This window comes from Leguminivora glycinivorella, chromosome 8 (genome assembly GCF_023078275.1).
Source record: "Leguminivora glycinivorella isolate SPB_JAAS2020 chromosome 8, LegGlyc_1.1, whole genome shotgun sequence".
Taxonomy (NCBI): domain Eukaryota; kingdom Metazoa; phylum Arthropoda; class Insecta; order Lepidoptera; family Tortricidae; genus Leguminivora; species Leguminivora glycinivorella.
The window spans coordinates 10,707,262-10,720,993 of NC_062978.1; the positions used below are offsets into that span (position 1 = coordinate 10,707,262).

Consider the following 13,732-nt stretch of genomic DNA (forward strand, 5'->3'; position numbering starts at 1 on the left):
GCTGTGACTGCAACTACAGTCTTCATACACAGTATTGGGATTCGGCGAATATTAGTGATGCTACCTTTTTTTTATTAATACGTCGGTAGCAAACAAGCATATGGGCGACCCGCCTGGTGGTAGGCTTTCTCCATAGCCTGCAACTCCAATCGCTCGCTATCGATGTCGCTAAGAGAGTTGCGCCATCACAAACATTCTCTGAATCCGTAGACATAGACACATAACAGAAAGAACCAAAAAGTCAATCCTCATGTCATACACACTTGATATGTACTTTAAATACCAGCGAGTCATCCTTAACAAATCCATTTTTAACATCGCTCACTACAGCATACTCTGAATATCCGAAGCCGCGTAAGCAAATGTCTACAGTAGGCCGTACGTACGCTATAAGGTTAGAGATAGACATCATAGTATCGCGTTGGGTTTGCTCTGCGTCATACTGTTTGACCATGGCGAAAGGTATTGAAAAAGACGCCATCACAAATACTCTCCGAATCCCTAGGGACCCCCCTACGTCTAGACGTAGCAAAAAAAAAACGAACAAAACAAAAAGTCAATCCTCATGTCATACACACTTGATATGCACTTTAAATACCAGCGAGTCATCCTTAACGAATCCATTCCTAACGACGTCGCTGACCACGGCATACTCAGAGTATCCGAAGCCGCGTAAGCAAATGTCAGCCGTCGGCCGCTGGAATGCTATAAGGTTAGAGTTAGACATCATGGTATCGCGTTGGGTTTGCTCTGGGTCGTATTGGTTGACCATGGCGAAGGTGATGCGACCGTTGAAGGGCCATTCGAGGCACTCGTCATGCTCTGTTTTCACTAGGTGCACGTGGAGGGCGAAGCAAAGCGGATTCTGAGGGGATATGTTGAGGCGGACGCAGAACCTAAAAAAACAGAAACTCATCTCAACATCCATTAAGAATTATAATATATGGGCATTTTCAAAAGGGCGTAGCAGGATAAGCCTTTTAAAAATTGCCCCCAAAGCTTTGAGTTGGAAACTATTACCAGTTGATGCCCTGTCAAGAGGAAATGCTTCATACAATTTTTTAACCCTCTACCACAGAATATATAATAGTACAAGTACAGAAGGCGCACTGCTTTGATGTTCACGATATGCCGCCTTTTTAAATGCCTACAAAATTCTAACAAAGAAACGAGCCACACGTGCGCAGCGTCGGATGATAGGGTTGCCTATGGTTTAAAACGAATTAATTCTCAGATAAAATGTTATAATATATTTTCGTCTTGGGTACTTTCTAGGTATATATACAGTATTTATATATTTTTGTTTAAGCCTTCAGCATCACAAGCCTTATTGAACTTTTCCGTGGGACTTAATCAATAAGATCTGTGTAAGATGGTCCTATTTTATTCATTATGTCTACTTAGCTATGCATTATTAGCCATTCCACATGTGGAAATCGCATATGAACCTTAAAAAAAACTCGCGACGTAAAGTAACAATAGAAAGTGCGAACGTGCGTTCCGTGAGAACGCGCGCCACCCCTGATTAGGCCGCGAACTCGCGGCCGCCAGCATGTACTTGTAAGGACTGTATCGTTAAGTATAAGGACAAAACAAAACTCGTCTAAATGTTGACATGTGCATAATTTTGTATTATTATGTTCCGAGAGTATGATCTGAAGGTATTGGCAAGGACCATTTAATACTAGACTGATATAGCCCATACAAAAAAGCGTACCCCTGAAAAAAGCTTAGTTTTTGCTTTAAAACTAGATGGCGTTGTTTCGTAACCCGGGAGTGGAAAAAAACATATTTTCACACATATTTTTACTTGTTTTTATATTATACTATGAATAACTATCAAAAAACTTTATTTTAATATCAAAATATTGGCTCAAAACACAATTTTTACAAATTATATTTTTTGGTCGGCCTCGACGTAGTTGTGATCGCTTCGCTGGCTAAGTTTGTTCGCATGTTGTCTAATTATTGCCAAATAAAATGACTAGATGACGTTGGTGGACTAGGAAAATGTCACATCCGTTTCGTTGTTCATTAATATAATATACTTAGTGATAATAAACCTATATGTTGAGCTCAAATACGTTCAACAAAACGCAATCATTGTGCCAACAGATGTTACATCTGACATCCATGTCACATCACAAATGTCATTGTATGATTTATTGAATATTCATAATATGGATATTAAATATTTTAGAATCGCAGTAGCAATGCGAGTAGAGATACAGAATTAATAACGGTATAAATTAATAATTGTATGACCAATGACCTCATACATAAATTTACCAGTTTAGGTGACAGAAGGCGAATCCAATTTGTAAACATTAAATGTGCTAAGGAAAAGAATCTTTCCGATTTTCAACGGGACACGGCTGAAGGGGCGAGCTGGTTTCGACTGCGCCCATGCATCTCAATTGTCCAGAAAGTTCATTCGAAGATCATTTTGCTTATAATAATCTGAGTAATCACAGTGAACGGTTTGACAGTATTTCAGCTAACATGTAGAGAGACTTGCTAGCTTCGTCGGTCAGGCTTCGTCTTGGACACAACGCGGATAGTTCAGCGTTTCTTGTATGTCACTCCGAGCACCCTGACCATCGGCAGCGTAGGCCATGCACTGGCCGACTAGGTGTGGCACTTTGGATTACGTTTTTATAATAAATTAATGATAGTTTGTATTGTTTTGGTAATATATTTTCTACTCGTATACTACTCGTTTGGTACTCGTATAAACCTAAACTCTGACATAATTAATAATTAATGAGACTAAATTTAATGCGTTTTCACATTATCCGATCCGATATCGGATGTAGGACTGATACCCCATACATTACAGGCGCTATCTTGGATTTTTTCCAATGAAATCCTTCCGACATCCGATATCGGATCGGATAATGTGAAAACGGACTAAGACAATAGATACCTTGTTAGTGTTATATACCTATGCCTATGTATATCCCACCAAAAACATTCTGTAAAAAATAGCCGTCTCGATGGAGCTGCTTGTTTATCTCTAAAAAGTAATGAAATCTACATAAAGTTCCTTACTGCGATTTCTTTATTATTATAGTTAACTAGCCTTTGCCCGCGGCTTCGATCGCGTTAAATTCGAAAATCTCTCCACAAACTTCCATCCTCCATTATAAGGAAGTGGGGGATATAAAAAGAGACAAAAAGTAGCCTATGTCACTTTCCATCCCTTCAACTATCTCCACTTAAAAAATCACGTCAATACGTCGCTCCGTTTTGCCGTGAAAGATGGACAAACAAACAGACACACACACTTTCCCATTTATACTTGACGTGACTTGGCCGTTGAAGTGTAGCGGTGCTGGCGACAGATTGGTGCAATGGTGTCATGGAGCACCTGGTTATAAACTTCTTTATATCCTTGTGTACAAAGAAGTTTATAAGTTTCATATTCGATGGTCCGAGCTTAAGGTTCGTAAAGCCATGAAGCCGAGCTGATAATCATTGACGCTAAACGCCGATCGAAACGCAGTCTGAAGTGGGCGATAGACGTACGATACGAGCAAGTATGCGTACTTATGGCTCGACGACCTTTTTCGATTATGTGTCACCGTAAGTGCGTTTTCACATTATCCGATCCGATATCGGATATCGGACCGATAATCCATACATTACAGGCGCCATCTTGGATTGTTTCTATTGAAATCCTTCCGACATCCGATATCGGATCGGATAATGTGAAAACGGTCTAAGTACGCGTAAAAACCGCCGCGCATAGTAGTCGACCATCCAACGCGTACTTGCTCGTACGCCTATCACCCACTTGACGTCGCGCCAACACTTTATGGAAAAAGCGGGTTTTCGACAACTACCAATAAGATTTTAGACATTCAAAAATCTTCAATAATACTCGACTGTTTCGGTCGCACTTGTTCAAATATAGGATAGGATTGGTGTGAGCGAGACGGTCAGGAGATTGATTGTCAACATGATATCTATCATAAACACCGTTCGAAATGGCCTCATTAAAATCTAAATTTTAAATATATTGAAAGTAATATTACTAATCATTGACGTCACGCTGAAATGAAAGAGATAGAAAATTTGACAGTATGGTACTCTTTTGCATGATTGTCATAATTCAAAATAAGAACGATGGCTTGCGTTGTAAACAGGGACCGAAACATGACACGGGCCCCTAGCGTCATCTATGTACTTTTCACTGTATCACTTGTAATGCCGTTGAACTACCGCGTGCGTACTTTAAAAAAAAAACGACATTTTTATTCAAATGACACTCTTAGTGACATCTAGCGACATAGATTTACGGCTGCCAACGGGGTACGGTGTTTAGTATGGACTCTGCTGGTCCTTTATAATCGTCCTTGGTACAGTTTGTTTCTTTGTCAATTTTGTGTAGATTAATTGATTAATTATTTTTTAACAGAGTAATGGTAAAAAATTTTTGAATATTGTATAACTGGCTTTATTAATAGTGTGTGAACCTGCCTTAGAAATCTATATTATTTGTGGTCATGGTTCGTTAATATTTCTTGTAAGTGGGTAGCTTTTGCACATTTTAATTTTTCCTCAGTCACCCGTTGACCACGAACGCTGTAAAGAGTTCGAAACGTCGGGATGTATTTTAAATTCATTATACGCGATTTAATCCGTTTCCATAGTTTTATTTCATGAGTCCTCTTCATGGTTTTCCAATTGGGTACTTGTAGAATAAATGCGGTGAATTTATATAAATTAATAAAACGCAATTTTGAGCAACGTTCCGGATTGCCGTAAATTTTTGATGCGAGCAGGATGAGAGAAACAGATAAAAAAATTAGCTATATGCCAAAGTCTAATTGACATTCATGGTGTTTGAACAGTGCCTAAACCAGATCAATCTCAGTCAGCTGACAAAGCCAAGGACCCCATGCCTCATTTAAACTAGATTGTAAGACAGCGGAAAAACACCTGAATATGAACGTTGTTCACCAGAATATTCAGGGTTTTTCCAGCAAAGAATTAGAAGTAGGATTATTTTTAGATAGTAATAATGTTGAAGTTATGTGTATTACTGAACATTGGTTGAAACAAGAACAGTTGATATTTGATTATGTTAATTTTAAATTAGCTAGTTTTTTTGCCAGAAAATCTGCTGCTCATGGTGGCTCCCTTATTATTGTTAAAAATTGTATGAAGTGTAAAGAGCGCAAAGATGTTGTAAAATATTCCATAGAAAGAACTATAGAAATTTCATGTGTTGAATTAGACAGATATATTATTGTATGTGTTTATAGACCACCATCAGCTGACTTCAGCATATTTGAATCTACAATGGAAAATGTTCTGAATTTAGTATGCAAGGGCCAAAAACATGTTATTGTATGTGGAGATTTTAATGTTAACTTGCTCGAGTCATCTAGTAATACTGTTAAAATGTTCTGTTTGTTTAAATCATTTAATTTATTTAATTTATTTCTTGAACCTACCCGGGTAGGTGTGACTAGTGCAACATGCCTAGATAATATTTTTTGTAACTGTGAATGTATAGATAAGAAATTATTTAACTGTTTTCATTCCGATCACAGCGGCCAAAGGGCAGCTTTCTTAAACGTTATTCATGATACTCCACAAACAATAACATATAGACCCATTACTGGATCTCGCTTGGAATCATTCAAAAATGAAATTCTACATAGTTTGTCTATAATACCATTTTCGCATTATGACTGTAATCATTTGTATCAAGATGTTTTCAATGTAATTCTTAATCAATTTAATAACAATTTCAAAGTGAAATCTATTAGTGGGTCAAAAGTTAAAACAAAGTTTAGTGAATGGGCTACTGTAGGTATTCACAAAAGTAGAAAAAGACTTTATGAACTTTATGGTGAGAGAGAGCTGAACAAGAATTCAGAATTCCTGGACTATGTAAGAAACTACTCAAGAATCTTCAAGAAAGTGTGTTTAACTGCCAAGAAAAACTTTATTAGTTCTAAATTGAAAGTGTCGGACAACAAAGTGAAAACAACTTGGAGTATTATAAATAAAGAAGCTGGTAAATGTAAATCACGCGATTGTCAAGTCAACATTGTATCAGATAATCAACAAATAGTGTCGAACAGCGATGTTGCCTCGGCATTCGAAGATTATTTCTCAAATATAGCCGTTAACACCACAAAATGTTTACATTCTTCTGCGGCTCAAGCCCATTCATTACTTTGTGCTAATGTTAAGAAATGTAATAATTCATTTGAATTTAGTCAAGTAGACTCTGTAAATATTGTTAAAACATTCAAGTCACTCAATTTAAAGAAAACGGAAGACTTATGGGGAACATCAGTTAAAGTAATTAGTCATGTCATAGATATAATAGCACCTTACTTGGCCGTAATATATAATATTTCAATTTCACAAGGCACCTTTCCAGATCTTATGAAATGTAGCAAAGTCATACCGCTTTTTAAATCGGGTGATTCGAGTGATATAACCAATTTCCGTCCCATATCAATACTTCCTGTACTAAGTAAAGTCTTTGAGAAGCTAATGTTAAATGATCTACTGGGACACTTCAACAGACATAGATTACTTACAAGCAAACAGTTCGGTTTCACAAGGGGCCGTTCCACGACCGATGCTGCTTCGGTACTCATTAAACATATATATAATTTTTGGGAAAATTCTTGTGATGCAATTGGCATATTTTGTGATCTTTCAAAAGCCTTTGATTGTGTGGATCATGGAACGCTCATTTTGAAATTAGAACATTATGGTTTGTCTATAAATGCCCTAAACTTTATGTCTTCTTACCTTAGCAATAGAACACAAACAGTAGTTGTTAACAAAACTCGCTCTAGCGGGACTGTAGTCCAATTAGGAGTGCCACAAGGCTCAATTTTAGGTCCATTCCTGTTTTTGGTTTATATAAATGATTTGCCATGTATAGTGAAAAACTTTTGTGAAATAGTACTTTTTGCTGATGATACATCACTGCTTTTTAATGTTGACCGAAAATCTACGGATTACAATGTAATTAATAGCACGTTAGCTGATGTACTGCAGTGGTTTACTGTCAACAATTTACTTCTTAATTCTAAGAAAACCAAATGTATTCGATTTTCTCTGCCGAATGTTAAACCAATCGATACAAAAATACTTTTGAATGATGAATGCTTAGAGATGGTAGATACAACACTGTTTCTTGGTTTAACATTGGACAAAAATCTACAATGGAGTCCTCATATAAAGAAACTAGCAAGCAAATTAAGTTCAGCCGCATACGCCGTTAGGAGAATCAGGCAACTGACTAATGTTGAGACAGCTCGCCTAGTGTATCATAGTTATTTTCACAGTGTAATGTCATACGGTATTCTGGTTTGGGGCAAAGCAGCTGACATACAGACTATCTTTGTATTACAAAAGAGAGCCATTCGTTCTATTTACAACTTAGGAACACGTGAATCAGTAAGAGAACTCTTCAAAGAAATTAATATCTTAACTGTAGCTTCCCAATACATTTATGATAGTATAATTTATGTTGTTAAGAATTTAGACTGTTTCACTAAGAATTCTGATATCCATAATTATAACACTAGAAACAAAAATAAGCTTGCCATAAAGAAGTTTCGTGTCCGTAAAGTACAGAAGTCATTTGTTGGGCAATGCATTCATTTTTATAATAAGTTACCTGACACTGCTTTGAGATTACCTCTCCCAGCTCTTAAGAACTACTTAAAAAAATCATTGATGTTAAAGGCTTATTACAGAGTCGAGGACTATTTGACAGACAAACATGCATGGCCCGAACCAGAAACTACAAAAAACGAATAGCAATTAAAATAATTGTATTATGTATACACGGTGTTTCCGGTATCACTCAAAACCTCAGACACCCTAACTGATTTTTATTTTTTTAAACTCATCTAGAGTATTCATCTTTTAATCTGATCGTTACTTTTTTTTAAATTGAATTTTTAATTTTCTGTACAGCTCTACTTGACTTTTAGCTCTACACTCAATAAAATAATTGCTAACTACCATCATAAACCATAAGACTATTTATTTGTGTACGTTACTGCAACGACATAAGGTTTACCAATAGACAGCTAAGATGTCACTGTAAAACACTTTAAAGCTTTGTCACAGTAAACTTCAAATTGGACAGGTAATCGCAGTAAGCAAATAAACTCAATATTCAAAATGACAAGGTTGTAATTAGGTACGAGTTCAATTTGTTATGACTTATGATAAACATTAAGATTAAACTGACAAACAACGTCAAACTAGTAGTGGAAAAAATAATCGTCCAAGTAACCGGCCAGTATTAATACCCCTAAATACTGAAAAAAGGTAAACAACCTCTAGCAATGCGATATACACAATGTTGTATTACGAGTACAATAGAATGGGCACGTAAAAAATAACTAATAATACTAATTTAAATAAAAATATTACCCCCATCAAGATATAGCTCAATCGATTCTACTCTCGATTCTGAACAAACTGTTTTCAGGTTTTTAGTGTTAAGTGAAACACGGTGTAGAGGACACAGTTCAGATAAGAAAGCACGTCAAATATTTTATATTTTATGTTGTGTAGGTAAATTACATATTTAATGATATTGAGATTCATATTATCTTTTTCTTCTATGACAATTTGATATGTTTTCTCTGAAGAAGAACGACGTATTATTAAGCAATAATATAATTTATTGAAATTGATTTCCATAGAGTACCTAGTCTGTTCATATTCTTTGATGAATACTTTTGCATGTTAAATTGTATGTTGTTATTTAATGCATGTTAATTATAAGATGTAATGTTTTGAAAAGAAGTTGCCCGCCGAGTTTCTTGCCGGTCCCATAGTGGATACCCCCCTCCCAACTGAGGGGGGACTGAAATCTTCTCGAGGCTGAGGCGTAGGGTTAGAGCCGGCGTAGCTTTATTTGACGTTCATATGCGCATTGTAATATGCCTACTTGAAAAATAAATATTTCATTTTCATTTTCATTTTCAATATAAACAGTGTATGATAGTCAAATTCGACATCAAAGTCGGAGTTAGAGTAAGCACCATGCCACATTCTCTAAATGGCCGCCATACACAGATCCTGAACTTTTTTTAATAACAGTGGCTAGACTATGTCCAGATATTCTGCTTTATGGATCATGTGTCGTTGAGGTTCGCACCGTACAATTTTTTTTCGCAATCGTATCGTCTTTTACGCACTTTGTGAATTTTCTAGTAGCATTTGTCCGGAATCGTAATTGGTACTCGGGAGGATTAAGTCAATACTGTCTAAACCATATGCTTTACGTCGAGCTTCTAGGACAAAATGTGTACCTTATTATGTGCCTTATTAAGCCCATGTCTTGTTATAAGAAAAAAATCTAATAGCAAATAAATACGGCTACTCAAAGTTGTCTTCATACTTAACGATACAGTCTTTAGCGCGGCGATTCAATCGCGGAGTGAGCCGCCCCTGCCTCTATTGCCATGTCAAGTTAGTAAATGACAACTAAGTAAACTTATATGATGTGATCAAATTACCTGTAACCATTAGGCGACGTATAAAACCCTGGACTGTACACCATTTTCGACTGATTCACCATAGCGTCCAATCTCGCTTTGAAATTGTCGATCCTCCATATAAAGTTGCCCATACAGTATCGTAGGAGCATTTCGTTGTTCTGCTTGCCTTTGGCGACGGTCAAAGCGGAGAGCTGTTTCGACATGTTGCCTATTACAATGTCTTGCTCGCGATTTCTTTGTTCTAATACCACTACTCGTTCGTATAATGCACTGAAATAGAAAATGGTTAGTTTTGTTTAATTAATAGGTAATACCGAATAGTAAGGCCTTTTAAAGATATTGGTTAAGTATAAGGCAAGAACGATTTATTTAATACTGGATTGACAAAGCCCATACAAGAAAGCGTACCCTTGAAATATATGCCCCTATGGCTTAAAACTAGATGGCGCTGTTCGCAGCCTGGAACATCCTATAATATTTATACATAGAAAAATAGAGCACATGAAACGGCTCATGTTTCAATGTCACTCTTTGAAAATAAGGAGTTGAAAGAAATTGAAATTTTGATATTGCAGGTTGCTAGCTCATTGTCTACATCACAATAGGCTAGTTTCTACTCTAGTCAAATCAGCTTCTTTTTATGAACTGTCAAAACGATTTGCTAATATGGAATTACTATGGAATACTGAGGAGTAACGTCACGGTCAATTCATTTACTTTACATCTTTCTCTTTGACTTATTAAATAGAAATTACGTTTAAAAATAACTGCTGTCCATATTTTTCTCCTAATTATGTGGTGCTTTATTTCGTGCACTGCATAAAATATTTTATTTTAAGCATAGGAAACTATCCTGTCGAATTCTACCGCCAGTCACGGCAGGAAAGAATACACCTCATATCTTACCGTATAAGCGCGCTTGTGTTGGTGAGCGGCGGCGGCTTGCTCTCGCCGTCCTTGTCTGGCGCAGCCCACAATGTCATGGCTTCCTGCTCTTTCGGGTCGATGTTGGCATTCGACATGTCGTTGGATATCTTCATCTCCGAATAGGCGTTCACGAGGTACTGGAATTGAAAAAAAAAAAACTAGTTAGTGTTTAGGTACGTACTTAGTCAAAAATATGGTGGTTTCAAGTTCGACAGCAAATGACCCTTTGTAGCTGCATGCAAGAATTATTGAAGGACATTAAAATCTATTCCCCAGTAGGCCTAGCACATGATGGCCGCGGGAGTATGTCGCCGCGAGATAGATGCCACGTCTTCTTCTAACTGTATTAATGACATAAGGACGGGTAGTCTATCTCGCGGCGACATACTCCCGCGGCCATCATGTGCTAGGCCTACTGCACATTCAAATGTGTCAAATTCTAGAGTCCAGCAAGGGAGTACAGTCAGCCAAAAAAGTGGTTTGCCACTTTTCGACCTTTTGGGTTTAAAAATAGAGTCGAAAAGTGGTAAACCACTTTCTTGGCTGACCGTACATAAAGGTACTTGCGCTCAAATGTGAAATCATACTTAAAGTTTCCATCCGATATATCGGAGCGGGACAGGTGCATTTTGAACACCCAGGTTGCTCCGATATATCTGATAGTGACTTTACTTAAAAAGCTATTTTTGCGTAACATAGTATAGTCACTTTTGCTCTGCAACTTGGTAACACGAAATGGGCTAGCTAAAAATAGCAGGGTATACTCACGCTCAAATGCGTTATAGTCTCCTTATCAATATGCTCTTGTGCCTCCTCTCGGCTGCTAAACTGTTCCTTGCAGCCAACAGGTTGGAAGGCGCACGGTACTTTCTGGGTGGATGTCTCCGGTTGATTGTGCTCGCAGGAGGCTATGTGAGCGTCCAAGTCTAATGGGGTCACTTTTACTGTGCAGCCTGAAAATATAGTAATCTGTGTAAACTTTTGAACCAGGCAATACAATTTATGTAATTCATAATTGATAATTTTGTAGCAGGTTAGGTGCAGGCATGAATTATTATGAGATATTATGCTAACTTACCCTTAGAAGCAAAAGGACAGGACATCCTCTGTTCCTGTATTTCCCTTTTAGTATAGTTGTCCGGAAAGATGTCTACTTTCATACTCAGGTTTATGTTGTCTATAGGACAGTGCCCACTATTTCTGTTAAAAACATAAAATTTAAAGATTGTATGACTTTTTTTTTAATAACTTCCTTTTTTTTAATATTTTTATTTTATGACAAATGTGTCGCTTAACTTCAAACTTGGGTAAATCTATTCTGCTTTAAAGTTCATTACATATATAGAAATATAATATTGATCTGAAAGATAATCAACCTTATAGCAGAATGGATTGACCCAAGTTTGAAGTTAAGCGACACAAATACTAATACATTTTATTTATTGTGCAGCATTTGACAAGTCTCAAGTCTAAACAAATTTTCATTTGTTTTTAATTCCAAACTGCTAAGAATTAAAACTAACAAAGGAAAACCAACCATCATCATTATAATAGCAAACAATGAACACATTGAAAAAGTACTTACTGTAGCCATGAAGTTATGCAGCTTTTGCAGAATTTGTGACCGCATGTTGTGATCACCGGATCCCGAAGCCAGTTTAGGCATACAGGACACTCATACCTGGACTCAGGTTCTGCTACCATATCATTCAGGGGTGTTATGCCCATAGGCTGGAAAAATCAGGATAACTTTTTTACTGGGACAATGCAGGAATATGTTAAAATATCTTAGAGAAAGGGTTATGGCAGGTGTAGTATGTAGCAAACAATAATTGTTGTTATCAAATCACACGAGTTTGCCATACTGGGAGGCTATCTAGAAAAGATCCCTTCTAGGGATATGTTGATATTTGCCCGTTACTTTTGTCCTTGAATATATCGTAAATCTGTTAACTCATGTCTGATATATGGTAATTAAGAAATAGAAAAAAAAAACTTGAACCTAACCATTCCTAACTTTGGAAATAAAGGAAGTTTCCAAATTACTTTGTAATTAAAATAATCACTTACAGCAATTCCTTCTGAAGCGTTTTTTGTTCGTGGCTTATCCATGGCTGGCCAAGAAAGAAGAATTTCGATCGCAAGCAATATTCAACTTCCGTTCCACAGTTAAAAATCCATTTCGAATTTGAAATTGGAACTGCAAAACAAGCTATTATTTATTCAACTTGAGTCACACGTTTAAAACGTAACATGACATTGGTACACCAAAGTTTAAATGTTATTTCCCATTACGCGAAAAATATATTTGTAAAAAGAACTTTATGGTGAACAATAAAGAGGCTTATTTAGCAGTGACACCCAGAAATGAGGTAATTCAAAACATCATTTTGACACTGACGTTTGAGAAGTTCCGTTTCACGCTACGTGTTTGGATTCTTACTTTTCGAATACGAAACACACGTATTTTTTGCCATAATCTGAAAAAATCTGAATATGGCCGGCAACAGACAGTCTTAATTTTCATAATCTTAAAAAATCATAATCTTATAAAATAAGATTGACTGCCTCACACACATTCTTAAAATTCAAATTATTCGCAATCTGTCAGATCAATCTGAAAAAAATCATAATCTTAAAAAATAAGACTGTGTGTGGACAGTTGCGAAATTGTATGGGAATCCGTGCACTCGATCTGATTTCATAAGATTATGATTTTTTAAGATTATGAAAATTAAGGCTCCCCACAGACAGTCTTAAAAATTCATAATCTTAAAAAAAACTTGTATGCAATCTGACAGTTCAGATCTGTCAGTGTCTTGTCAGTGTCAGTTTGAACTGTCAGATTGCATACAAGTTTTTTTTAAGATTATGAATTTTTAAGACTGTCTGTGGGGAGCCTTAGACTGTCTGTTGCCAGCCTATGGCTTGCCACAGACAGTCTTAAAAATTCATAATCTTAAAAAAAATTGTATGCAAACTGACAGTTCAAACTGACACTGACAGATCTGTCAGTGTCAATTTGCATACAATTTTTTTTAAGATTATGAATTTTTAAGACTGCCTGTGGCAAGCCTATCCACTTGACAGTCCCACGATAGCATAGTATCCAAAAAAATATGCAGCAGACAGTCCCGGATACCTTACTATCCAAAGGAGGGGATGGAGAAACAGTTGATTAAAGTGACATCTAGCGAAATATTGCGGCATTATTTACTTATTCTCTTGATACAATAACGTAGCCTAACTACATAGTTTGCTACAAAAAGTATAGATGGCAATGTACGCTCGTTATTTAGTCA

General features: G+C 36.6%; 1 protein-coding gene across 1 annotated transcript; it reads right to left on the reverse strand.

Moving 5' to 3' along the window:
* Positions 1-525: 525 nt before the first annotated feature.
* LOC125228817 (TNF receptor-associated factor 4-like) lies at positions 526-12,703 on the reverse strand. The gene is made up of 7 exons (XM_048133503.1): positions 12,501-12,703; positions 12,016-12,161; positions 11,509-11,630; positions 11,199-11,383; positions 10,410-10,567; positions 9,522-9,773; positions 526-896 (listed from the first exon to the last, which is right to left on the reverse strand). The coding sequence occupies exons 1-7, from the start codon at positions 12,540-12,542 to the stop codon at positions 569-571; spliced, it is 1,233 nt and encodes a 410-aa protein (XP_047989460.1). The 5' UTR covers positions 12,543-12,703; the 3' UTR covers positions 526-568.
* Positions 12,704-13,732: the final 1,029 nt, after the last annotated feature.